At 43.5% G+C, this 24,356-nt stretch overlaps 1 protein-coding gene across 2 annotated transcripts in view; it reads right to left on the reverse strand.

Annotated features, from left to right (window-relative positions):
- Positions 1 to 24,356, reverse strand: part of LOC125704798 (cytokine-dependent hematopoietic cell linker) — a 34,058-nt gene that overhangs the window by 8,049 nt on the left and 1,653 nt on the right. Inside the window, exons 2-10 of one of the 2 annotated variants that reach the window (XM_048970826.1) lie at positions 9,485 to 9,629; positions 3,983 to 4,048; positions 3,809 to 3,858; positions 3,543 to 3,583; positions 2,788 to 2,944; positions 1,884 to 1,933; positions 1,751 to 1,793; positions 1,565 to 1,615; positions 433 to 488 (exon numbers count right to left, since the gene is read on the reverse strand). In XM_048970826.1, coding sequence (XP_048826783.1) covers positions 433 to 488; positions 1,565 to 1,615; positions 1,751 to 1,793; positions 1,884 to 1,933; positions 2,788 to 2,944; positions 3,543 to 3,583; positions 3,809 to 3,858; positions 3,983 to 4,048; positions 9,485 to 9,531 — 561 coding nt within the window. In that variant the 5' untranslated portion in view covers positions 9,532 to 9,629. Of the gene's footprint in view, positions 1 to 432; positions 489 to 1,564; positions 1,616 to 1,750; positions 1,794 to 1,883; positions 1,934 to 2,787; positions 2,945 to 3,542; positions 3,584 to 3,808; positions 3,859 to 3,982; positions 4,049 to 5,260; positions 5,398 to 9,484; positions 9,630 to 24,356 lie in introns of those variants that run through there. The other variant, XM_048970827.1, reaches the window with a different exon arrangement.

The following is a 24,356-nucleotide window of genomic DNA, read 5'->3' on the forward strand; positions in this document are numbered from 1 at the left end:
TTCCAGAGTTTTGTGTGCAATAAGCAGCTGCTTCTCTTCCTGTTGTTTAGGGAAATGTCGTACTCTAAAGCAAAGCCTTTAGTACAAAAGTTTACAATAGGAATCACCACTAGGGGGCATATCCTCAGCAGAGATGAAGTGGGTATTGTGACCCTTCTACACATTAGAAAAATGGTCTTAAAATGGTTCTCAAGAGCATATTAGTAACATTAAAGGCTATAAGTTCTTATTTGTTGTGGCTCATATCATACTCGTATTCTATTCTATTTCAGATGAATAGATGGCACAAACTCCATCCACAGTAATTTCCTTATAGGTCTACTTTTCAGTAAGCAGTCGATTCAAGTACCAACAGACTGTCTAATATTGATAGATATAAAGTCTGCGTTGTGGCTGGCTGATGGCGGATAACAGCGGTTTGCAGCTACTTACCAGATTTTCCACTTTCAGATTGACGCCTATGTCTTGATGCGCTGTTCTGGCTTCACCTACAAGAAAGTATTTATTCACAGCCCTTTAAACGATACTGTCAGATCTGCACACTGCCGCTGTTGGGCTCTCTGCATGCTAATGTTGAAACAGCACACTTCTACACAGACACAGAGTATAGTATTTGCTTAGTAAAGGCCAAAAATGCAACGTATGAAAGGAATACAAAAAGAACAGAACGGGTAATAATGTGACAATTACATGACTTTAGCTGCTAAAACGTGTCTTTGATTATCAGTAGGGAATGTTATACCGTTCTAGCTGACTGCCATAGTCCATATAAGGGATATGATTTATAGACCAGGGGTCTCTAACTCCGGTCCTGGAGGGCTACCGTCCAGTAGGTTTTCTATCCTACCTGGCTTCTGATGAGCCACACCTGTTCCTGATATTTACCTGAGAACAGGTGTGGCTCATCAGAAGCCAGGTAGGATAGAAAACCGACTGGACGGTAGCCCTCCAGGACCAGAGTTGGAGACCCCTGTAATAGACTGACAGAATGCTCTCAGTGCAGTGTATGGAGCAATGAGCCAGTCAGACAGCAGGTGTACTACAGGGAATCATGAACTGTGGCCTCACATCTCTAGAGCTGGGGGTTCGATTCCCAGCCCTGACTTTCTGTGTGGCGATTTTGCATTTTTTCCTAGGTTGCAGTGGTCTCTTCACACAGTTGAATGACATGCAGTTGGGTACATTTGCATCTTGGTTTTTCTCATTGCCAAGTGTGGCCTTACATGTGTTATGGGAAATGGATGGATCAAAGGGTGGATTTATCTGCTGTGACAAAGGTATCCTTGTCTGTGTGTTTCAAATTCGTTTTACAGTGCAATCTTTAACTAGGCAAATTTTAAGATGATGACAAAGATCTCTAAAAGCCATGCAACTGTGCACTGATCACAGGACACACCTCATTTTAAGCAGCGAATCAGTGACCTGTTCATCTAACTCACCTGCTTGTCATCTATGTTATCTACATGAAAAGTGGTCTTTCCAACAAAAACGAAATTTGTTACTCAGGTGAATATTATCCAGGAACCCAGACAAGAAACACATATGAATGCAGAAGGTGACTCACTGTGCAGTTCCTGCTTTCGGCCTGGTTTCAGATCCCTTTGGACGACAGGTCCTGGAATAATAACAGTAAACCTTATCATATGATGGCAAGTCGTTTAACCTCCATTGGTTTGTGAGATTGGGAAGGAAGTAAAGAGGTATAATTTATACAGAGAAGTCAATGAGAATATCATCGACCAATCATTACCTGGAGTTTTCCTTTGGGGCACTCTGGGAGGAGGGATTACTCTCTGTGGATAACATGTCACAAATCACACCCTTACTCTAATGATACTGTACATCTGATTCATTACATTCAGTGGAAAAGAAGTACCACTTACACTGGGCACTGGAGGAGAGTACTTTGGGGATGCAAATGTATGTTTTTTGTCTGAAAAAAAGACATTTGTGTTGAGTATTAATTGCTGTGTAGAGTACACAGGAATTTCACTAATATGTGCATTTTCATTCACCACAACAGATGGCAGCTGAACAGTTAAAAGCAGCCAACAGAGCAGATATACAATGGAGAAATAACTGTGAAGCCAATCTCCACTTGCATTGTGCTTCAGGTACTGACAAGTTAATACTTTATTTTTCTTAATTAATAGCTTAATAATTGTCCTAAACACCTTAACAACATTGAAACTGAAATGTTTCTTACTGTGTTATTACTATAAATGCACCTTATTTATTCTAACATATCAGTTTAGGGGTTCCCAGTCCGGATCCTGAAAGGCAGAACCCATATATCCTTTTTGTTAGAACCTGACTCACAGCTGTAGAACCGGGTCACATGACTTATGGACTCAAGACATCACTAAAGCAAGGAAGCATCTGTGTTCCATGTGGGTCAGCAGACTTGACATCTACAGCTGTGACTGAGGCAGCCTCATCTCTACGAAGACGTAGAGGTGTTTATGCGCTCATTGTGGACAGGTGTCCACAACGTGGATAAGGTCCAGAGAAACCTCTGCTTGCAGATATATTAGCGTAAAACTGAATTAAAACATTAATACATTTTTCCTAATACATTTTGTTTATCAATGCATTGAGCTATTGCTGATTTATATTATCAGCTTTCTGATTTGCCTGTCGGTACTAAGTCACTGTCCATAACCACGGAGCCTGTCATTCAGCCTGCATTCACCCGCCACTAAACTTTGGGCTTTGGTGTTACTGGAAGTCAGCTGAAGTTTATCCTGAGAGACAAATACAGGAGCTTAAAGAGGCAGCATTTCTCACCGATGTAGAAGGAACTGTGAGGGGGGGTGGGGGGCAGAGGCTCCCCCGGACTCTCCGCCATGTGGGGATCCTCCTGATCCATATCCATCTTGGAACGCCTTTCCAGCTCGGCTTGTCCGGGCCTCATTTTCTCCTTCCCAGCACTCTGCATGCGTTCCTGTAGCGGGTCAAACAGACCCCTCAGACCCCTGCCATGTCTGAGAGTTTCTGTAGCCCTCGTGGAGGAAGTGACATTTGCACAGAAGCAGATGGAGTCGTGTGGTTAAGGACATCAGCTTCTATTGTGAATGAATACTTGCTGTTGAACTTTCACACAGGACAAATGATCGCACATAAAATCACATGCCATGGCCAGTGTAGAGTTTGTTTCATGCAAGAAGGATGCTTTTGGACTGCTGGAGGAAACAGGACTCCCTCAGGGCAACAGGGTGAAAACATGTAGAGTTGAGCTCCAGGATTGGGATGGGCATGACCCCCCCCCCCCCCCATGACTGGAGTTATGAAGGACCCCACCCCCGGAGCTGTCCTCAAGAACCCCCAGACTGTCCATATTTTTGTGAAGCTGGGAGGGAGAAAAAACATGGACTGACTGGGGGTCGCTGAGGGCCGGATTGTGAATCTCTGCAGTAAAGCATCCAGCTGTCTGGATAAGCAATATTTAGGAGACAAATCACCAATAATATCTGTTAATCCACATACGTGTGATGTACTTGGCGAGTCTACGCAAGTTCCCTGGAACATGAAGGGTTACTCACCTTTACTGCCGGTGGTCTGACCTGGTTACTTCCCTGCTGGTCTGGAAAACCAAAACGAAAATAAAAACTCTGTATTATGACATAGGATAGTAATACGCTGTGGCATATATAAATTCACTCTCCTGGGACACAGCACATCATCCCCATTTACTAATTAAAGTTTTTTAATTGTAAGTAAATAAATCACATTGCTACAGAACTGACTGCAACAATGTCAAAATTAGACAGGTTTGTCTTCGAGATTCGGCATGTTCATGCACACATACCTCTGCTGTGATGTGGTCTGTGCTGTTTCATTTGCTCGGGTCGTAGTTGACTGCAAAACAAGTACGAACTCTTAATGAAAGAGGTGAGATAATCGACAGCACCCTAAACATCACCTTTATTAAGCAAAGGTGTATTAATAACTTTTAAAAATGGTATAACCGCAGTGAGCTTACCAAAAGGCTGAGCCGCTAAGCTGGCTGCTGATGTCCGGCTTGGAGGCGCATATGTACTGCAAGGCACTGAGAGACACAACGTTATTATATTAATTTTATTTCAGCAAAGACAGAGAGTGTCTCAAACTATTTTCAAAAATCCGTTTCAAAATTCAAAGGCAGGACCAGGTAAAGGAAAGCCCCCTTAAAGGTTTCAGATATTTTTAATATACTTTAAAGTTGTTTTAAGTGCGTTTTTCATCACCGTGACTGAGGGTAACTCCCTTCTAGTGTCGCATTTACCACATTGGTCAGTTATACCTCATATACTCATTGTATCTTATATATGATGGACATCACATTATGAAGCGTAAATGATGTTATCTTAAGAAAGATGTGGTCTTTGTTCGCTGTAGCCTACAAGCGTATGTTCTGTCCTCTCACTGCAGCAGTCTAAATAAGCTATATTTCACTCTTGCAGGTTCGTGTCTACAGTGTTGCAGCAACCAGGCTCCTCGATGTTGACACATCTAACAGAACAGATTGTGCATGAACATACACACAACATGTGTGTGGCTCCTGTGTTCCAGTGTCTTATTCCGTCGAAGGTCTTGCTGCTTTGTGAGACTTCCCTCTCAAAACACCTGACATTTTCCGAGCAGAGTAGCTGCTATGTAACTGTGACAATTCCTGTGAGCTGCCATGAAGTGGGAAGCCATGCTCTGACAGAGTCACCCAGCAGCTGAGCTTTGGCACAGATTCAAATGGAGTTTCCTGAGGGCCTGTTTTCAAATGAAGATAGAGCATGTAGATTTCCAGGAAGTTATTTGAAGCTGAAGTCAAAAATGACACCACACTTTGATTCTCCCCTTAAGTATGAGTTGCCTACACTCACAATCACCCTTCCATCAAGAATTGCAAAAGCCATAGAAATCACCTTCAGGAACAGCCTTTTAAATATGTTTTAACGTTTCTTCCTAGTATTTTAACAATAGTGAACCACCGATGCTCTATGTACAGTAGACCCGGAACAAAGCATCTTGCCAGTGGTAATGAGAATCCAGTCAGTATTCTTATTCTAACTCTTTGAGCAAACAATAGACTACTGGCATTCTCTCTTGAAGTCAGATCCCCTCTACCCCCTATTACTGAAAAGGCATAGGGCAGCACAGCCGTGTACGGAGCATACGAAAGCACATCCCCCTGTCTCTGCGCAGCACATCACACGAGCCTTCAAGCGCAGTAGTGTTTGCAGTGACGCAGTCGATAATCTCGCTGCAGGCTTGTCAGATCTCCTACCTCAGTCCATTTCTGAACCATTGAGGATGACACAATGGTTTCTGGTAGCAGCCATCATCCCTGACCCTCTCACCTCCCCAGCGCTGTAATGAAGATGTCTACACGGCAGCAGACGAGTGCTGACGGAAGCCCAGCCCCCTCAGTGCAGACGTTCGCACAAACACACTCACGCACTCAGCCCCTGTCACCTTTCAGAGCACAGTGGGAGAAATAAGTATTTAACATGGAAATGTTTTTTTCATTAAGTGTATTTCCAGTGCAGCTTTTTACATGACATTTAGACCAAACAGTAATATTAGCTGAATAAAATGGCAACACTTAAAGAAATCAGAACATTCCAATCCATAAAAAAGTTATGCAAAAATAGAATGATACAGGAAAAGAGTATTTAGTTAATATTTGTTGGTGAAGGGTTTTAGCTTGTGCTACACTAGCAGGAAGACTATTCCATACTCTAACTGCACACTGTGTTAAGAAATGCTTCCTCAGATTCGTTTTAAAATGTTCTCCCACGGGGCAGCATGGTGGTGCAGTGGTTAGCACTGTTGCCTCACACCTCTGGGACCCGGGTTTGAGTCTCTGCCTGGGTTACACGTGTGTGGAGTTTGCATGTTCTCCCCATGTCATCGTGGGGTTTCCTCTGGGTACTCCGGGTTCCCCCCACAGTCCAAAAACATGCTGAAGCTAATTGGAGTTACTAAATTGCCCGTAGGTGTGCATGTGTGAGTGAATGGTGTGTGAGTGTGTCCTGTGATGGGCTGGCCCCCCATCCTGGGTTGTTCCCTGCCTCGTGCCCATTGCTTCCAGGATAGGCTATGGACCCCCTGTGACCCAGTAGGATAAGTGGTTTGGAAAATGGATGGATGATCTCAAGCTAATTTCCACTTATGGTCGCGAGTTCTAGTATTTAAGCTAATATTTAAATAGCCATTTGGCTGAATAGCATCCAGACCTGTTAGAGTCTTATACACCTGTATCATGTCCCCCCTTAGTCTCCCCTTTATTCGAGTCTAAACAGATTCAGCTCAGCTAACCTCTCCTCATAAGACATTCCTCTAAGACCAGGAATCATTCTCGTCACCCTACGTTGCACCTTTTCCAAGGCAGCAATGTCCTTCTTAAGATAGATGTTCTTCCTCTGGAAGAAATGAGAGTTTCCTTTCCAGCATGTTTTAGATCATTGTCCTGCTGGAAGGTCCATCCACATGTCGCCCTCATCCTCCTGGTCGATTCATTCATTCTTCCTTTTGATAATTTGGTCTCAACTCAATGCAATGATACAGATGATACCTAATAGGAGATCTTAGAGTTGAGAAATTGAGTGCCAGGTCCCACTTGCTCTGGCAGGACGCCAGTTTGTATTTGCTGTGGGTAAAACAGTGTCTACCCATACTGCATTCACATCCTCCTGACATCTATCACAAGTAAAATTCACAAGCTATTTTTGGGGCCGTCTAATTCGGCAAAAGTTGCTTTCCTGTCTTTCTGGCTGAATGACTGACAATGCAGGTATTAGTACATTGTTCATAAATATATACAGTACTTTCTATTTGTATAGAAGACCATCATATAAAAGTAAATATGCATACATTCTCATTAAACTCCTTTAAAATGTTTTAACACTGGTGTAGGGATTTCCAAATCAGAAATGCTGCAAAAGACTAACGTGCAAAATTGCCATTTGCTTGGTTTAGGACTTCTGGCACCTAAGGAAGAGCAGCCATGGATGATGATCTCCACCTTGGTGTCAACATGAAATGAGAACCAGTGTTTAGCTGTCGAATGTGTATCTTATGAGAAAGAAGCATCTGCTATCTTTAACTGGAATTAGCTGAACCAAATCTTCACAAGTGAGCCTGCGGTCAGTTCTCTTCTGCTTACTGGTACTTCATAATAACTCCTAGATTAAACATGTCTGTGCTAATTTTATTTCTCTTGGTCTATATCTACCTCAGTGAGTAGTTGAGAGGTTACGGTAGCGTCTCAGCGGTGTGAGCAGGGCGTATACTAGAGGAGCAGAGCCACATCATTATCAGTATCTCTATCTGTTCAGCTGATAAAATGATCTGTCCCTGAATGTGTATTCGGATAGAAGTGGGTGTGGTTTATACCAGAAGTTTCATGAAATTATATTTTCTAACCTGATATTCACTCGCGATGCATTTCTTTGGCCTTAGCTAAACTAAGTTTTATGAACAGTTTGCAGAGCCCCTGCGATCTGGCACAGAACATGGATGAATGTTCGTAATCAGTAATTACGCAGCAACAGTCACGTCATAAAAAAATGTTTTTTTCTTTCCTTTTTTTAATGAAGGAATTAACATAGGGGGCAGCATGGTGGTGCAGTGGTTAGCACTGTTGCCTCACACCTCTGGTACCCGGGTTCGAGTCTCCGCCTGGATTACATGTGTGTGGAGTTTGCATGTTCTCCCCATGTAGTCGTGGGGTTTCCTCTGGGTCCTCTGGTTTCCTCCCCACAGTCCAAAAACGTGCTGAGGCTAATTGGAGTTACTAAATTCTCCGTAGGTGTGCATGTGTGAGTGAATGGTGTGTGAGTGTGCCCTGTGGTGGGTTGGCCCCCCATCCTGGGTTGTTCCCTGCCTCGTGCCCATTGCTTCCGGGATAGGCTCCGGACCCCCCGCAACCCAGTAGGATAAGCGGTTTGGAAAATGGATGGATGGACGGATAAATATATACATATATATTCGAAACTGACACCTGAAACTAACACTGCATGCTGGGAAAGGTCAGCAAAGGTCAGCTAGCTAGCTTGGAGTTCCAGTGGTCAGCTACAGAATATAGCAATCTCTTTTAAATAAATTGTAATTAAGACTAATTAGTGAAATTAAAGCCCCGCGTTTCGAACAGAATGGGCATTTCTATCTTGTGCCTATCCATAGTGATATGAATCAGTTTGAAGAACCGCATTATCTGTCTGTTTCTGTATAATGCATTCGAGCGCATACACATATTTACTGTGCATTCACCTGTTCTTGGTGTGTGTGTGTGTGTGTGTGTGTGTGTGTGTGTGTGTGTGTGTGTGTGTGTGTGTGGGTGTGTGTGTGTGTGTGTGTGTGTGTGTGTGTGTGTGTGGGTGTGTGTGTGTGTGTGTGTGTGTGTGTGTGGGCGCATCTTGTACCTCTACGCCTCAACATTTCTGAAACCTGAACACTTCTGGGAGCCTCCTCCCCCCGCCCCCAACCCCGTGGGCTGACCACCCCATCACAGAGACAGTAGGCCACTTCCTTTTCGTGCCACCTTAAGGTCCCTGCTGACCTCTGAGCTGCCTCTACAGAATTTTCCACCACAGTCCTTTCACTTCTCTTGACCTATCATTGTCTTAATCTGCAGTATCACTGTAATATTTCTGCTCATAAACTGATGTGAAAATGCACACCGTAAACCTTTCACTTCTCCTGCACCTCACTGTTGCTCTTAATTAGTGTTTTTGTTATTGTTCTGCTGGAAGCTGTTTTTCATAACCATGACCGTCCTTATCCCCTTGTATTGTTTATCAATAAGTGGCTTTTGTGTTGCTCTACACAGAGTGACTAGCTCTGCATTTGCTTGAGAGTGGCAGTAACAGAAATGGGCTCATCTGCTATTGGTTGGTTATTAGCTGTGAGCGACTGGTAAAGATGCAGCAGATGTTTGGAACGCCATATCTGCTCCGCACTCGAGAAAGCTGGCTGCCGCATGGTGAAAATATGAAGCAGATTATTCTGCTGTTTGCTTGTAGAGAAGATGTTGATGCCGCGAGATGGACCGTGTATCGGAATATCATAACCACCCGGTGGTGATGTAGCAAAGCTCAGAGAAAACAGAGATCAAGGTGCAATACCGAGAATTTAAGTGAAATGTAGAGATGAGAATTATCACCTTAATACTATTTACAAGCTCAGATCAGTGAAGTTTACTGTCAGGATCATGGCCCAGGTACTTCGATAACTACCTTAAGCCAAGGACATTGCTAGCATCCAATAAAGTTCATTATGCACATCAATGTTGGTTCAAAGAGATGTTAGACCAGAGTGTTAGGTGGCAGAGTTTTTGGGAACTGGCCATAAAGGGAAGTCAGTGTGATTTCCATAAGTCTGGGGAAACCTGCCTTAAATCAGCATGGTTACCTCAGATTAACTCCAGATTAAATAATCTGCACACTCAAAACAATGAAAATAGTGAGAAAGCATGAGAGATAGTTGTCTATTTGAGCCACAGGCCTACCTGTCTGCGCGCCTGTTGACCTTGGAGTATTGCTCAGTGCTCCACATCTTCGGAGAAGGTCCTAACTTCCTCTTTGTTTCGCTCTTAGAGAGAGCTCCTCATTTGTGGACAGTGTTTTTTATGCTACTTTATGCGACAGCCCCGCCTGTTTTTGAAGAAGTGAAATAAGATTGGGTCCTGATTATTCAAACAGGAAAAATAATTTTCATTTTTTCAGATTTTACCTAAAGATAGCTGATACAGGCAGGAGAGAAACCAAATACAAAAATGATGTTGTATGCTTCAAATAAAACATATTTGCCTGCACAAATAAAACACTCTATACAATAAACCAGGGTGTAAACCCTGATCTTGGAGTGCTGATATCAAACAGGTTTTCTATCCTGTCTGGTCTTTGATGAATCTCTGATCTCAGGCAGATAGTAACTCGCCAGGTAGATAGAAAACCTGCTGGATACCGACACCCCAGGGTCAGGGTTGCCTACCCCTGAAGTAAAGCTACAGTATAATTATCCCAGACAGCCAGAGGCAGACAATTCAAGTTCAAAAAGTAAAAATCCAGACCAAGATTTTGTTTCAACCAACCAATTTAATACTGCGTGTCCACACTTAACTGGTTGATTGAAACAAAATCTTGGTCTGGATTTTTACTTTCTGGACCTGAAAGGTCCATCTCTGCAGACAACTGGGGATCAGGCTGAACCTGTTTCATTTGCATGTTCTTTGAAAAATGTCACCATATAGCATACAGGGAATCTGCTCATTTAGGTTTCCTATCATCAGCTGGATGGAAACATTACATGCTTTGGCTGGTACAGCTGACTATTCAGTTCAATTCAATTTTATTTATATAGCGCTTTTAACAACAGTCATTGTCACAAAGCACTTTATATATAACCGGCCCGAACCCCCACCAAGCAAGCCTGAGGCGACAGTGGCAAGGAAAAACTCCCTCTAGCTGGAAGAAACCTTGAGAGGAACCTAGACCCGGAATGGGACCCCATCCTCCTCTGGGCGATCGGGGAGCATGAAACTGCATTTATATTGACATTAATTTTAGTCCATATAGTTTTAAAAGACCCAGACTAGTTTCTGAATGGATGACCAGATAAACACCTTGGATGTTATTGGAGGACAGAAAAGGATGCCTGAAGTCCTGCAGTGAGGGTCAGAATAAGGCACTGTGAGTGGGTTATGATTATGGCTGTCAGAGATGATGGGGCTTTTATCCTGCGGCACTAAGGGGAGAAGGGAGGGTCTCAAATAGCATTAGGGGCATTCGGAAGACAGTTGATCAACTCTGAGGGAAGCGACCGCATAGCAAATTCACTCACAGCACATGTAGATTTGCCATTATTCAACAGACAAGTTCACGGTGACATCACAGGATTTGAACTAGCAACGATTAACCCGCAAGCACAACATCCAACCTGCCAAGCTGCACGCTGCTCCCAACAACACCTATAATTAGTGCTTTGCTGGGGAGAGCCTTACGAGCTTTAAAGAGGCATCCGCTCGTATTACCACATTGATCTAACACCACCAAATGAGCTCTACACACGCGCAGTACACAACAGCTCACACAGCAGCCTGCTCCTGCTCACTGCTCTTCGTCCTGCACAGTCTGGGTCCATATTAGCCTTGATTTTTAAAGCCCAGCTACCCTGTCATGCTAATGTGGGAGCCTCAGACTTCTTGCTGATGGGCTCAGGGCTCGACTTCCTCCCCAAAGCATCCCCTGCAGAGTCATATTCTATTCCGTTACTTCGATCGCGTTGGCCCAGGTCACCAAACGTAAACGCAGGTGCCCCCAACCCATTAGTCACTGTGTCCTCTGCCCGCCCTGACCACCTACCCTCCGCCTAGTGACGGCCATGTGACAGGAAGTGCCACCGGGGTGGTCTGACCCAAAGTAACTGTCGCGTACAGGCGAGCCTTTGTTTCCTGTGAGGGGGGGGGGGACCCAGGACAGGGATTTGGTTCTAGGACCTCACACTCGAACGGGCAAGAGAGTCATGATATCAGAGGCCATCTAGGCCACATGCTGCATTTTCCAGGGAAAGAGAACAGAGTCATCACTCTGAATGCTCAGGAATGCATGTGGGGGGGGGCAGTTGGATTATGAATGTGGCAGATTATTGTGGCCACGATTATTCTGATAAAAAAAAAGAATCAGCAACAAATCGAGCTGATCGAGCCGCTCATGTCTGGTTACTGCCAGTTGTAGATGATACAGACTAATGAGACATGCTGAATAGCTACAGCATCCTCTACACTAGGCTGTATGCTCAGTCCACGTTTGTTCACCCTTCTGAGTGTTCAGGACGCTGAGCGGCCAGCTGTTACCCGTTCACCCCACCCCTCCTGCCCACTGTTTGTATGTCACACCAAATCCTGAGGGACTTTATACCCCCCCCTCCCTGCACCCGAACAGGCACTGGTCACTTTTACATATTATTTATCTATTTATTCAGTTCATTACATTTATTTCTCTCCTGTAGCAAATATACCCTACAATGTGATAAAAAGAAAAAGCTGTTATTTTTATGTTGTAGTGACCATTTTTCAGGTCCCCACACTGATGGGCGGACGCAATCAAAAAAAAATGTGTTTAGTTTCTTATGGTTAAGGTTATGGCTGGGTAGGGCTTAGGTCATACAAATGGACTCTAAAGCTGCAAGAAATAAAAGCTTGAAAGCGAGGAGAGTGCTGCAAAAAAGTCACGGTGAGATGAAAGGGTCACTCAGCCTGACCGGCGGTAAATGAAGGTTGCTATTCTTGGCAGGATGTGCGACTCGAGCATCTCAGCGCAGCCATTGCATGAGAAAGGACTACAAGGTGTGCTCTGTGGTCGTACGGCCGCTGTTGTGCGGCAAGAGGGACCGGAAGCTTGCAAACTGGGTTGCTTTTTCAACATGGAGGGCCTCGAGCTCAGGCAGGGAACTGGCAGTGCGCAGTGGACAGTCAGTCATTCATACAAACACCGTCTTGGGGAGATGGAGGCCAACAGCAAAGCGGCAGCCATTCTGACCAAAAGATCAGGCCATGAAGCAAGAGTGAACAAATCTAGTGGGTTCGGCACGACTAGCACCAGCTAAGCTATACAGGGCTCTGCTCCCCCAGAATTGGTGATTCTCCACCTTTTCCGGGAAGATAAATGACTGTGTAAAGTGTGTCAGGGTTGTGTTTCGGGGCTCCAGGCAGTGTGACTCAGTCCGATTTAGATAGCGTTTTTATAGAACTCCCCCCCACCACCACCACCACACACACACACACACACACGCACGCACACATGCATGCACACACACACATGCACACACACACATACACACACACACATACACACACACACACACGCACGCACACATGCATGCACACACACACATGCACACACACACATACACACACACACATACACACACACACACACGCACGCACACATGCATGCACACACACACACACATACACACACACACACACGCACGCACACATGCATGCACACACGCACACACATACACACACACACACGCACGCACACACACACACACCGTTTTCTAGTGGCTGCACACTCACACCTGCCCCCCCCCCCCCCCCGATGGCTTGTGAGGTCACTGGGAGCTACATCCAAGTGACATTCATGGATTTAGCTATTCACCAGTTTCCAGTGAACAATTTAGCAGGAATATTTTTGAAGCTTGGTGAAAGTTCACAGAAACTCACATAAGCCAAAAATTTCGTATTACATAAAATCATATAATACTTATTTATTATGATATTAGTAATACATAATATTTGTTACTGTGAGTGCATGCTAACTTTAATATTAAAAGATATTAATATTGGGGACACCAGGCATCTTGTCCTGGCATCTACCCTCACTTACATCTTAGCTGTTTGTGACTGTGAGATCTTGCTTTTCTCGAAATTTCTTGTTTCTCGCATTTCTTTTAAAGTTTTCAGTGCCGTTAATTTTGCATTTTTAATAATGAGTCCAAAATGTAGTATGTACAATAGTAAATTTGTACATACAGGGGCATAATTTAGATGGTTTATGTTTTACATAAAAGGTCTAGATAAGAAATGACCAAGGAATTTGACATGCAAGGTGTTCAGTGTTGTTTGTTTAGAAATTGGCATAATTTCTTTTTTATGTTTATTTTTCTGTTATATTTAATGTTTTATCATTCAGGTTAGCAGACTGCTATGAGTATTATTCTCAAATTTTTCACATTGGCAGGGATCTTCGGCCCCCAATCCTCACCAGTGTCAAGGGGGTAATTACTGTATTTTGAGCTGTAAGTGCTGTACTTACTGTGACTGAGTTATTTTTAGCTCCCTCCAACAAATGTCATACCTCCACCACATTAGCTGTGAGGTGGGTAACAAGAATTTAGCATGCTGCCTACCCCCCCAGGCTCCGAAACACCTGTTTGGGGGATTTCAGTGTTTCCGTGACATTTGTGTAAGGGCATCTGGATCTAGGTGAAGGTCTGCTAGATGACCTTATGACCCAGATGACCTTTTATGGTGTTCTGCGGAGCTCCAGGGGATGGGCCGGCCTGAGAGCTTCTCACAGCACCTTAGAGAACATCTAAAGGTGAGAAAAAGTGCTGCAGGTGTGTTGTTTATGTAACTTGTGTGTATACAGCTTGAAGAAATACAGTACATGACTTAGTGGTGTTCAGAGCAGTATGTGGTGACATTTAAATAAAACAGAGGAAAAATGCCACAGGTGGGGGCATGGGGGGTAGGACGGCGTGGGTATCTGCGTCACAGAGCTGACCCAGGCTGCATACACTGTGCCAGAGTGTGTGTGTGTGAGTCTGTGTCTGTGTCATGTATATATTACATTGTGTGGATAAACCTGTTGTTTTGACGTTGTGAGAATCATTTTTTCAGTCCCCACAAGGGAAACTCAATTTTATAAAAATCTGTGACTGCAATCAAAAAATTGTGTGCATGTGTGTGTGTGTGCGCGTGTTTGTGTGTATGTGTATGTGCCCGCACGTGTGTGTGCATATGCATGAGCGGGTATACCTATCCTTATGGGGACACAATGTCCCCATAATGTAATAAATATCTATTTTTTTTCCCTTATAGGGTCCGGTTTCCTGGTCCCCATAAGGGAAAACTCTATTTTATAAAAATCTGTGACCGCTATCACTGATCAGTGAAATTAAAAATGCAACTTTCCCATAGAAGTGAATGAGCGGTCCCCATAAGGATAGGTATACCATACATGCGTGTGTGTGTGTGTGTGTGTGTGTGTATGGAAGGGGTTAACTTCAGTGGATGTGTCTTGTGACTGGAAGCCTCAGTTCTGAAAGGGGAAGCTGTTGTCTCACCAAAGCTTCTGAAAGTGCTTGACACCTCAGTTGCAGTTTGAACAGCAGTTAATGTGATGTATGTCAACGTGAGGAAAGCAGCTGGTCCAGATGGAGTTGCAGGGAGGGGACTTAAGGCATGTGCAGACCAGTTAGTGGAGGTTTTCACAACCATCTTCAACCTCTCGCTACTGCAGTCTGTAGTTCCGATCTGCCTTAAGTCAGCCACCATTGTTCCACTGCCCAAGAAAAAGAGCGCAGTGAGGTGTCTGAATGATTACCGTCCAGTTGCTTTAAGTCCCATCATCACTAAGTGCCTGGAAAGACCCATCATGCCCTACATTAAGGCTGCTACTGCAGCTGACACCGACACACATCAGCTTGCGTACAGGGCAAACAGGTCGAAAGAGGATGCCATAATAACCACACAGCCCTCAAACATCTGGACAAAACCTATGTGAGGATGCTGTTTGTGCAGTTTAGCTCTGCCCTTAATACAGGACGACCCACAAGCTTGTTCAAAAGCTGAGCAACCTGGGCCTCAGGGGCTCACTGTGCACCTGGATAATGGGCTTCCTCAGCAACAGACCCCAGAGCGTGAGCATGGGAGACCACATCTCCTGCACTCTCATCCTGAACACAGGCACGCCGCAGGGGTGTGTCCTTAGTCCCCTCCTCTATTCCCTTTTCACTTCCGACTGTTCTCCCATTCACACCAGCAACACTATCATAAAATTTGCTGACGACACCACTATCATAGGACTGATTGACAACAAGGACGAATCAGCCTACAGGGAGGAGGTCCAGCAGCTGAGGCAATAGTGTGACAGTAATAACCTGGAACTGAATATATCCAAAACCAAGAACATGATAGTGGACTTCAGGAGAGCCAAGCGGGCTGAGCACTCTTGGGTGGAGAGCTTCAAGTGCCTAGGAGTCCACATATCTGCCGACCTCACCTGATCCACAAGCATTTCTCACCAAGTGGGGAAGGCACAACAAAGATTGTACTTCCTCAGGAAGATGCGTTAGGCACACCTCCCCCAAAAGCTGCTGACCAATTTTTGCCGCTGGACCATCGAGAGCCTCCTGACCTACTGTTGCACAGTGTGGTTCAGTAGCTGCACTACTGACGGGAAGAACCTGTAGCGGGTGGTAAGGGCAGCAGGGCGGGTAATTGGAACGGCACCCCCCCCCCCCCCCCCCCCCCCCCAAGGACATTTACTCTGGCAGACTCCACCAGAGAGTCAGTAAAATCATCAAAGACTCTTCACATCCTGGACACCATCTTTTCTCCCCCCCCCCCCCCCCTCTCGTAGCTACAGGTCAATCAGAGCAAGAACAAAGAGACTTATCAAAAGCTTTTACCCACAGGCAGTCAAATGCGTCCATCTCCCAGCCCCCTGAATGACTGTTTTCTCTACGGACTAACACACTGCACTCATTGCACTAAGACACTCATTCTGTAATAGGACGGCCTCTTTTTGCCTGTTCTTATATCTCTTATTTATTACTCTTATGCTGCTAAACACAGCGTTGCTAAACTGTTTTTCAGTATTTCTGTAAGAGTGACAATAAAGATCACTTTTATGATATAGATGTTTCTTGGTGTGAAGTTCCCTAAAGTTCCCTTAGGGGGCAGTAGTGCATCGGGGCTGTAAGGAGTCCCCGCCCACCCCCCGGAGCTGACGATGCCCCTTCGTCCTTCTTGTTTTCTTTAACGTTTCCTGTTCAATACCAGATGACCCTGTCCACAAACGTCTAAGGTAAAGCTGTGAAGATAAACCCAGCTTGAAATCATGCATTAATAACCCTAAAATACATTTTTAAATAGGATTACACACTCCAGTTCTGAAATAATTTTTATGACCAGTAAAATGAAAGTTGGCAGCTTCCGTTGGAGCTATTAACCATAACTTCCTACTTCAGTAATGGCCAGATCTGCTCTTCTCTGCAGTAGTCAGAGCTGCTCTCCTGCCCAATCTAGTGAGAGTGCTAATCCTAATTGAAGAAGACCATTGCAACCTTTGTATGAGATTCTTTGTGTTTTCAGAATTTGAGTTGGTCGTTTGGGTTTTTCCATACCTTAAATGTCCTTTAGATGGTGCTGCAAATCATGCAGTTCAGTTAACGTTACTAAATCTGGTGAAATACCGTGAAAAAATAACAGAATATTTTCCGGGTGATGATTTAAGAACAGTAATCACTCATCAGTGACTGCTGCTGGCTGGTGAGACGTGGGTGTGCCCCTATTAATGGCAATTTCCCGGCAGGAGAGAATCACAGCCCACATGGATCTCAGTCATAGTCCCACTAGACGTACATGTTACCCAGAGGAGGGGGTTTTCTGTACCCGGAGGGCTGCACAGAGAGCCTCCCACAGGCGGCCCGTTCGGCCTCAGTCTGCTCATCCATGCAGATCATTAGGGATTCCACAGTGCTGCCCCCCCCCCCCCCCCGCAACAGCCTTTCAGCGTGGGACAGCACCCCCCCCCCCCCCCCCCCATCTGTGTGCATGCTGGGAAAACGCGGCCAATGTGCGCCTTATTCCAAGTCAGTCAAAGAGTGAATACAGACACCCCCACCAAGCCATATGGAACGGATGCCAGAAAAAAGGAAACAGAGAGTAATTTTTCACTTGGCCTGGAGGGGGCTGAATGAATTTGTTTCGGTAAGATAGGAGCTGTCAAGCAAACATACACTCTAACATGCCTTACCACAGCCTGGGGAGGGGGAGAAGTTATGGGCACTTCCAAACAAAGGAGCTTCTGTGCTGAAGACGCCCTACCCCCCCCCCCCCCACACACACACACACACACACACACACATTCTCCATCTCTGTTCCGCAATTCAAGCCCAACTATCTGTTGCCAGTTTGCAGTATTAGAAGGCAAACAGACAGGAGGCCGATGAAGAGCCAACCAGGCTGCGGCTCTGCACTGATCACTCTTCAGGGTCGCCTAGGCAGGGGGGATAATCGAGCCCCTGTGCTTTTGGGGGTAAGACTGAAGTCATTAGCTAATGGAGCCATCAGTCACGGTGCTGATAGACTGAAAGAAAACAGCAGAATCGAGGCTACTGGAGACCCCTTTCACAAGTAAAGAAAAAACACATTTTTCTATTATGCCTAAAATAAATGAATAGTGATTAAAGTACTTGTTTGTCTCTGCCACGTCCGCCTTAAATATTAAAGGGACAACATGCATTTCCTTCCATGAGTTTAATAGCCTGCCTTGGGCACCTCCCTTGGTCCAGGTATCTGCCTTTCCTTACCGTCCCAATCTACCGCAGGGTGTCTTGTTGGGGGTGCATCTCCAGCGCGTAAACTACAACCCGCCCCCTGGCAGCATAAAAGCTAAGGGCTGCAACACAAAGGGCCCTCAGGATTGTTTCATTTCCATATAAATAAGTTGAAGCATCACTGTTAATGATGCGGCTGTATCTCAGCTTAATGCACTTACTCACACTGAGCTGTAGCTCACGCTGGAGAAAAACATCCGGCAAAAAAAAAAATGCAAGCGTTAACATTTTTTAAATTAACTGCCTTAATCTGACAGTATCTTGATCACTACTGTGACAAATGACTGGACTTGTATACAAAAATGCACACAATTCTAAAATTGGTTTCACATTCAGACATTCCATGTTCCTTCTTCAGTCACTCTTGAAGAATTGATGTAACAAGGTTCCATGGCTAAATTAAATTTTTTAGTAATTGAGACAATCAGCTACTACTTTCTTTGCTTCAAAAATCGCCTATTTTTAGAAGCTGTACAATACATTCTCTATGGCCTGCAGAGAGCTAAGGGACTATCTACAAATTAGCCTTCATGACTTAGACGGCTTTCTGAATTCAACAAAGGTCTTTGCAGTGTATGATAAGCCAACATTTAGCCTTATACATTTACTACTTGATTGAATTATTTAACTTTTCCTTTTCGTGTTTGAGTGCACATTCTTTATTAAGCTACCTTTCTTTAATAGGCCTATTGTAATGTGCAATTTCAGTCCCCACTACTTACATCCTTTATTTGCACCTACACTAGCGCACAGAGCCCTGAGTGAACACCTAATTCCAGGAAGGTCCATAAAGATGTGAAGGACCTCAATGTTAATACTTGGGTATTAGGGTCCCAGTGGGATTCAAATAGTTTGATGGCATTTTATTAAAAACATATGCAGTGCATTGACACAAATGGCCCACCATCGAAAAGCGGGAAATCTGGTCTTTAAATGCAGATTATAGGAGCAGCCAAGCAGACTCTCCCAGCTCCTCATGCAGACCTTCTGCTCCCCCTGCCCGCCTCATGCTCACCATTCTCCAGCCAGCATATACTGACGATCCTTCTCCTGACCAGCATGTACCAGTCCACAGCCAATCAGATGTCCAGAGCAGCCTTTAGGCCTATATTTAAACATTGAGAGCTATAATGTGACAGAGAGAGTAGTGTTAAGGAGATTTGTTACCATGATTTGATATGAAAGAACAAGAGAATCATGAAAAGGTTTGTGGACAGAAGCTGGAGAACTGAATGTTGCTATCAAATGACACAAAGCTGCAAACACTTTTAAGAATATTTATCACCTATACGGTCAGAAGTATCCGAAGCCTTATTTCTATTCACTTTTAAATTCAATGGCTTTTGAATAAAATACTTCTTTGCTCTGAAATAGGTTGTGGAATAACAAGCGCCCTCTGGAGGACACAGGCTAGTACAGCCCTTTCAGATGAATTTAGAAGATTTTTAATTCAAATTAAAATTCAATAGCTTTTGAATAAAAGTATTCTTTGCTCTGAAAAACGCTGTAGAAAACCTAGTGTCCTCCAGAGCAGGTTTTCTGGGTTTCTGCCCTTTGTTTGTGACAGGGAAGCAAATATTCAATGGGCATTCTGAGATTTTTTTAAATTAACTAGCAAACAAGGGGCATTATGTTTGATGAAATGTGTGTAGCTGGTTTCCCTCCTTATCCACAGTCAGAACGTGTGATTTCAGAAGTGATTTTGCTTATCATCTAAGTTTTGACAGAAAACATCCGAGTTAAACGCTACTGCAGTTTCCTTTCCATCTCCTGCCGATCCCCCGCCAGGCACCCCTCCCCACGTCATTATCAGCGGTGTGTCGGGGTCGGTTTATGCATTTCATCTTATCTTGTTCCACAGCATCTGTGATGTTATTTACCACCGCTGACGAAGGGGCTGAACCTGGGGAAAGGTCTCGGGTGGGATGTACCCCTCCATGGGGACACGCTGACAGCACCTAGATTACTTCACTGTGATTTCATTTATTTATCCCAGTGACCTGGAGTTCCCTCCACAAGCTGTATTTCTGTGCTTATACACAAGTCCCACCTGTGGTGTAAGTGAATGATTTTTTGCAACAGTATGCTGCAGACCTGCGTTCCCCTGTGCCCAGCTCACTTCAGGCAACATGAAGTCAATACAGAAACGTCCTACAAATGTGATCCATTTACAGAATGTCAGTGAATAAGGATTTTCATCCACGGAACGATTAAAAATGAAAAAAAGTTTGCAATGGAATCTAAAAAACATTTTTTCCTGACAGTAGTTCAAAAGTTTTGCATGTGTGGTTAAAAGGTATTATTAATTTTGAGATTAATCTTTCTTATCAAGTTTAGTTCTATATTCATGGTAGAAGTGTAAATTATTCCTATATTACTCATTGTATGGTTTAATTTCCAGTTAATCATATGTAAAGCAGCAAAACTGAATCTGAATTAAATTGTATGCATTTTAGGTTAAGCATCTGCACTAAGGACTCTCCTGAGACCTTCAAATATTCACTTTCTTGACTGTCAGAAATGGAAAACATTCTCTATACATTCCCCAAAATATATAAAAATATATCTAGATTCAGCTTGGTCTTGGATATGTTTTCTGAAGGGGGGACAGACTTCAGGTGAGGAGAATCAGTGTGTTTGTCACATAACTTCAGCCCACCTTGGCGTGCCCCCCCATCCCCACCCCCCGATACCTGCCTGGTTGCCATTTGATGGCTAACGTCTGAAAATTAGGTTATTTTATAATGAAACTAGATATAATTAATATTTTGTTCCCCTGCACGAGTTAATGCCAGTATATTATTCCTTCCTTTATGAAAAATAATTGATTGAAGCAAACTTGGCTTGCAGATCCATTTAATCGTGAGGAGTGGCGCCTTCTTGGCTGCTTATTACTCTGACTTCTCAAACATAAACTGACTTCCTAAGGAAGGTAAGAGATCCTTGTCTTTAATGCGAATGGTTGTGTATTTGTAGAGCCTTTCACTACTATCTTTTCTGCACTAAAGGATCTAAAAGATTCAGCAGTACATACATGCCGACCCACTACGCATCTGTCCAAATAACATGCATCGTAAATGTGGCTAGTATCCATAGAAACATTCAGCATAAAAAACTTACATAATCACGTAAATGCGTATCTTTCACACAGCTCCCTGACACCTGCAGTGGATGACCAATGTCCTGCTACACACCTGCCCCAGCTGGTTGGAAAAATTACCTGCCAGCACCACTCCCCCCAAATGTAGTCAAAAAATCTTGCTAGGTTTGGTCAGTAACTAACTTTTATGCCTTCATACTGTCCAGACATTATACCAAGGTAGATGGTATTTTAGAAAGCAATACTACTGTGGTATTTTCTGACAAAATTTGCTCCCCCCTCCTCCCGATCTACTCTATTTCATCCACAGTCCAGCCCCCTGAAACTTTGAATGGCAGTGACCTGGCATTAGAGGAGTTAGGCAATGGAGCAGATTCTCACATTTGGCAGTATTCCAGGGTGACCTTCCATGATATCCAAATGACCCATGGGACTTGATGAAATCCAGCTTGACGCAGGCCAACATTCAGCTGGAAATGGCTACAGCTATTTGCTGTACATGTTAGTTCAGGAAATTAGAATTAATTTAAAACCAGAAATGTGTTTAAATTATAAGAAATATTAAATTATAAGAGTAATGCCCTTTCTAAGTTTTAAATTTGATACTAAACTTCTCTAGTTATATTAACTTAATGAGAGTATAGAGGACATGGGCGTATTTGTTTTATAAATGTCTGTCTTTTTTTGGTAGGAAATTTCTGTTGTCTAAGTGCCCACAGACAGAGCTTCTCATAAAGAGAAACTTCAAGTCAAGTGGAACTGAGTGCAGTGGGCTTACTATCCATATACTATCCTAAGGACCTCGGTGCAGCATGCAAACAGCAAGTAATGGAGGCGGTTTCTCACAACACTTAAAGAGCAATTCACACGACGTGTGAAACAGGGGCTGGACGCAAGGCTTTATATACACAGTGTGTATGTAAACAATACATGGTATAGCAGCACAGAGGGGTTAATGATTGATGTTAAAGTGACCAGTGCCTGCAGGGGGGCGGGGGAGGGAGTGAACTTTCTAAGGAAGGGGTTGGGGGTACAGGGGACAGCTGGCTACTCAGTTACTCCTTGAGGGAAGTCTGATTCGTAGGTAAACTTGGTAAAATGTCTTGGTATACAGTATATATACATATATATAAACCACTTAAAAAACACTTCGAAATACACTAAACATCTTAAATAACAGTATACAACAACAATAATAATAATAATAATAAAACAGTAGTAGTAGTAATAGTAAGAGTAAAAACAAAGTAAGAAATAGAGAGAATGTGTGTGTGTGTGTGTGTGTGTGTTTATGTATGTGTATAGGTATACAGTACTATATAAAACATTAGAGAAACAGTTCATTTTTCCTACCAAGGCTGCACTAAATTATTGAACACATATCACTTTTTGTGAGATATTTTACGATACTGTATCGATTTTTAATGAATAGTTTACATGCAAGGATGCGTGGCAGACAGTAGCTCATTTTGTGTTGTGTTTAAACTCTGAACACTAGACAGCAGCGTTGTAATCAATCTTCAGCCATTTGACTCTTCCACTCCAATGTAACAACATAAACTCAGACAAAAGTAGCACAAGGGCGCACTGCTAACGTTAGCAAGCAAAACCGCCAACGTTAGAAGCAAACCTACCTGACGAGTAATGTTACCGATGGCTGAGTGCATAAGCCTTAGACAGGCTTCCCAGCGTAAGGACCTGAAGTGTGGGTAGACGTTCGTTCATTTTTGCTCAGATTGCACAAGAAATAGTGCCAAGTTATTGGATTTTACAGGGACCGGGATGAATAGAAATGCAGATTATATAAAAAGTTACATAAAAACTTTTTTAAACTCAGATTTTATGCATATAGTGGTATGTTCTTTATAATACGACAGTCCATATCATGATACATATCGCATCACCAGATTCTTGCCAATACACAGTCTTGCTATTTTATGTTGTAATTTTTCCAGAACTCCTTTAAGCTCATAATATTGCCTTCAGTAGCCCTGACTGCTTGTCAATAGGTCTACCATCAATAATAGACCTTAATGGAGGGTATGACTCCATGATCCATCGGCTGAAGTAGCAATGTGATGTTGAGGGGTTAAAGATATGACCTTTAGATTAGGTGAAGGTCATAAAAAGTGCTTGGCTGGGTGCATTGTCAAGCAAAAGAAGAATCTTGAAAGGAATTTTGATGGCCAAGCAACAACGTTCAACAGCAGGGTCAAAATGGCTCAAGAACCTTTGCATTTGAATTCTAAATACCGGGAAGAGATACCTTAATGTATGACAAAGAACCCTTGGATTTAGGGAGCAATTCAGAAGGCTTGAACTTTAAAAACAATATTGTTCGCCTGTCCTTTGATGTCTTATGGCCTGGTAGTTTCCTCTTTTGAAATGTAGGTCTTTGCAGGCATTTCCTTCCAAAATAAGCTAGTCTCATCTACATTAAATATTTGATCTTCCCTCATCAATAATTTTTAAAAACATTTTCAGGAACATCACTCACAGTACTTACATCAGTGACTTAACCAACCCCCACGCACAACAAACTTTTCATCACAATCACCTTCACTTGCTGCCCATACAGCTTATATGTCATTGGAAAGGGTTCAAGCCATTTCTTGCACTAAAATAAGTCTAATAGGCATATCATACTGGTGTATTTAAATTGAAGATTAATTTAAATTATCAATAAACTTTCCATTTCAATAATTCAACCACTGCATGAAATAGCACCTTTCATTGGGCAGAGCCTTTCACTTTGTAATTACTCTAAATGTTTAATATAATAGGGTTTATGGCGGTCTGTTCTTAAGTTGTCTTTAATTCTGATGTGCTTAACCCGGGGGAACCAATCAGCATTTTGTTTCTGTATTCTGACCAGGCACTTAAGTAGGTAGTAAAATTTGGGGTTTGAAAAACCCTCGAAATGCATTTGTTACCGATCAGACATATAGCCTGCCATCAGGGCAGAGGGTGAGAGTCAGGGGAAACACAGCTTTGCAGCTCATACAAAGGGCTGTGGCCATGCAATGCAGGGTTGTGCACCATTTAGAAGTGAATTGTGAATGGCCCTAAAAACCACACTGACTTTTATGAGCTAGCAGAACTATGGTGTTATGCTAGCAAATACGGTGTTATGCCAGCAAATACGGAG

Source organism: Brienomyrus brachyistius, chromosome 12 (assembly GCF_023856365.1).
Source record: "Brienomyrus brachyistius isolate T26 chromosome 12, BBRACH_0.4, whole genome shotgun sequence".
Classification (NCBI taxonomy): Eukaryota; Metazoa; Chordata; class Actinopteri; order Osteoglossiformes; family Mormyridae; genus Brienomyrus; species Brienomyrus brachyistius.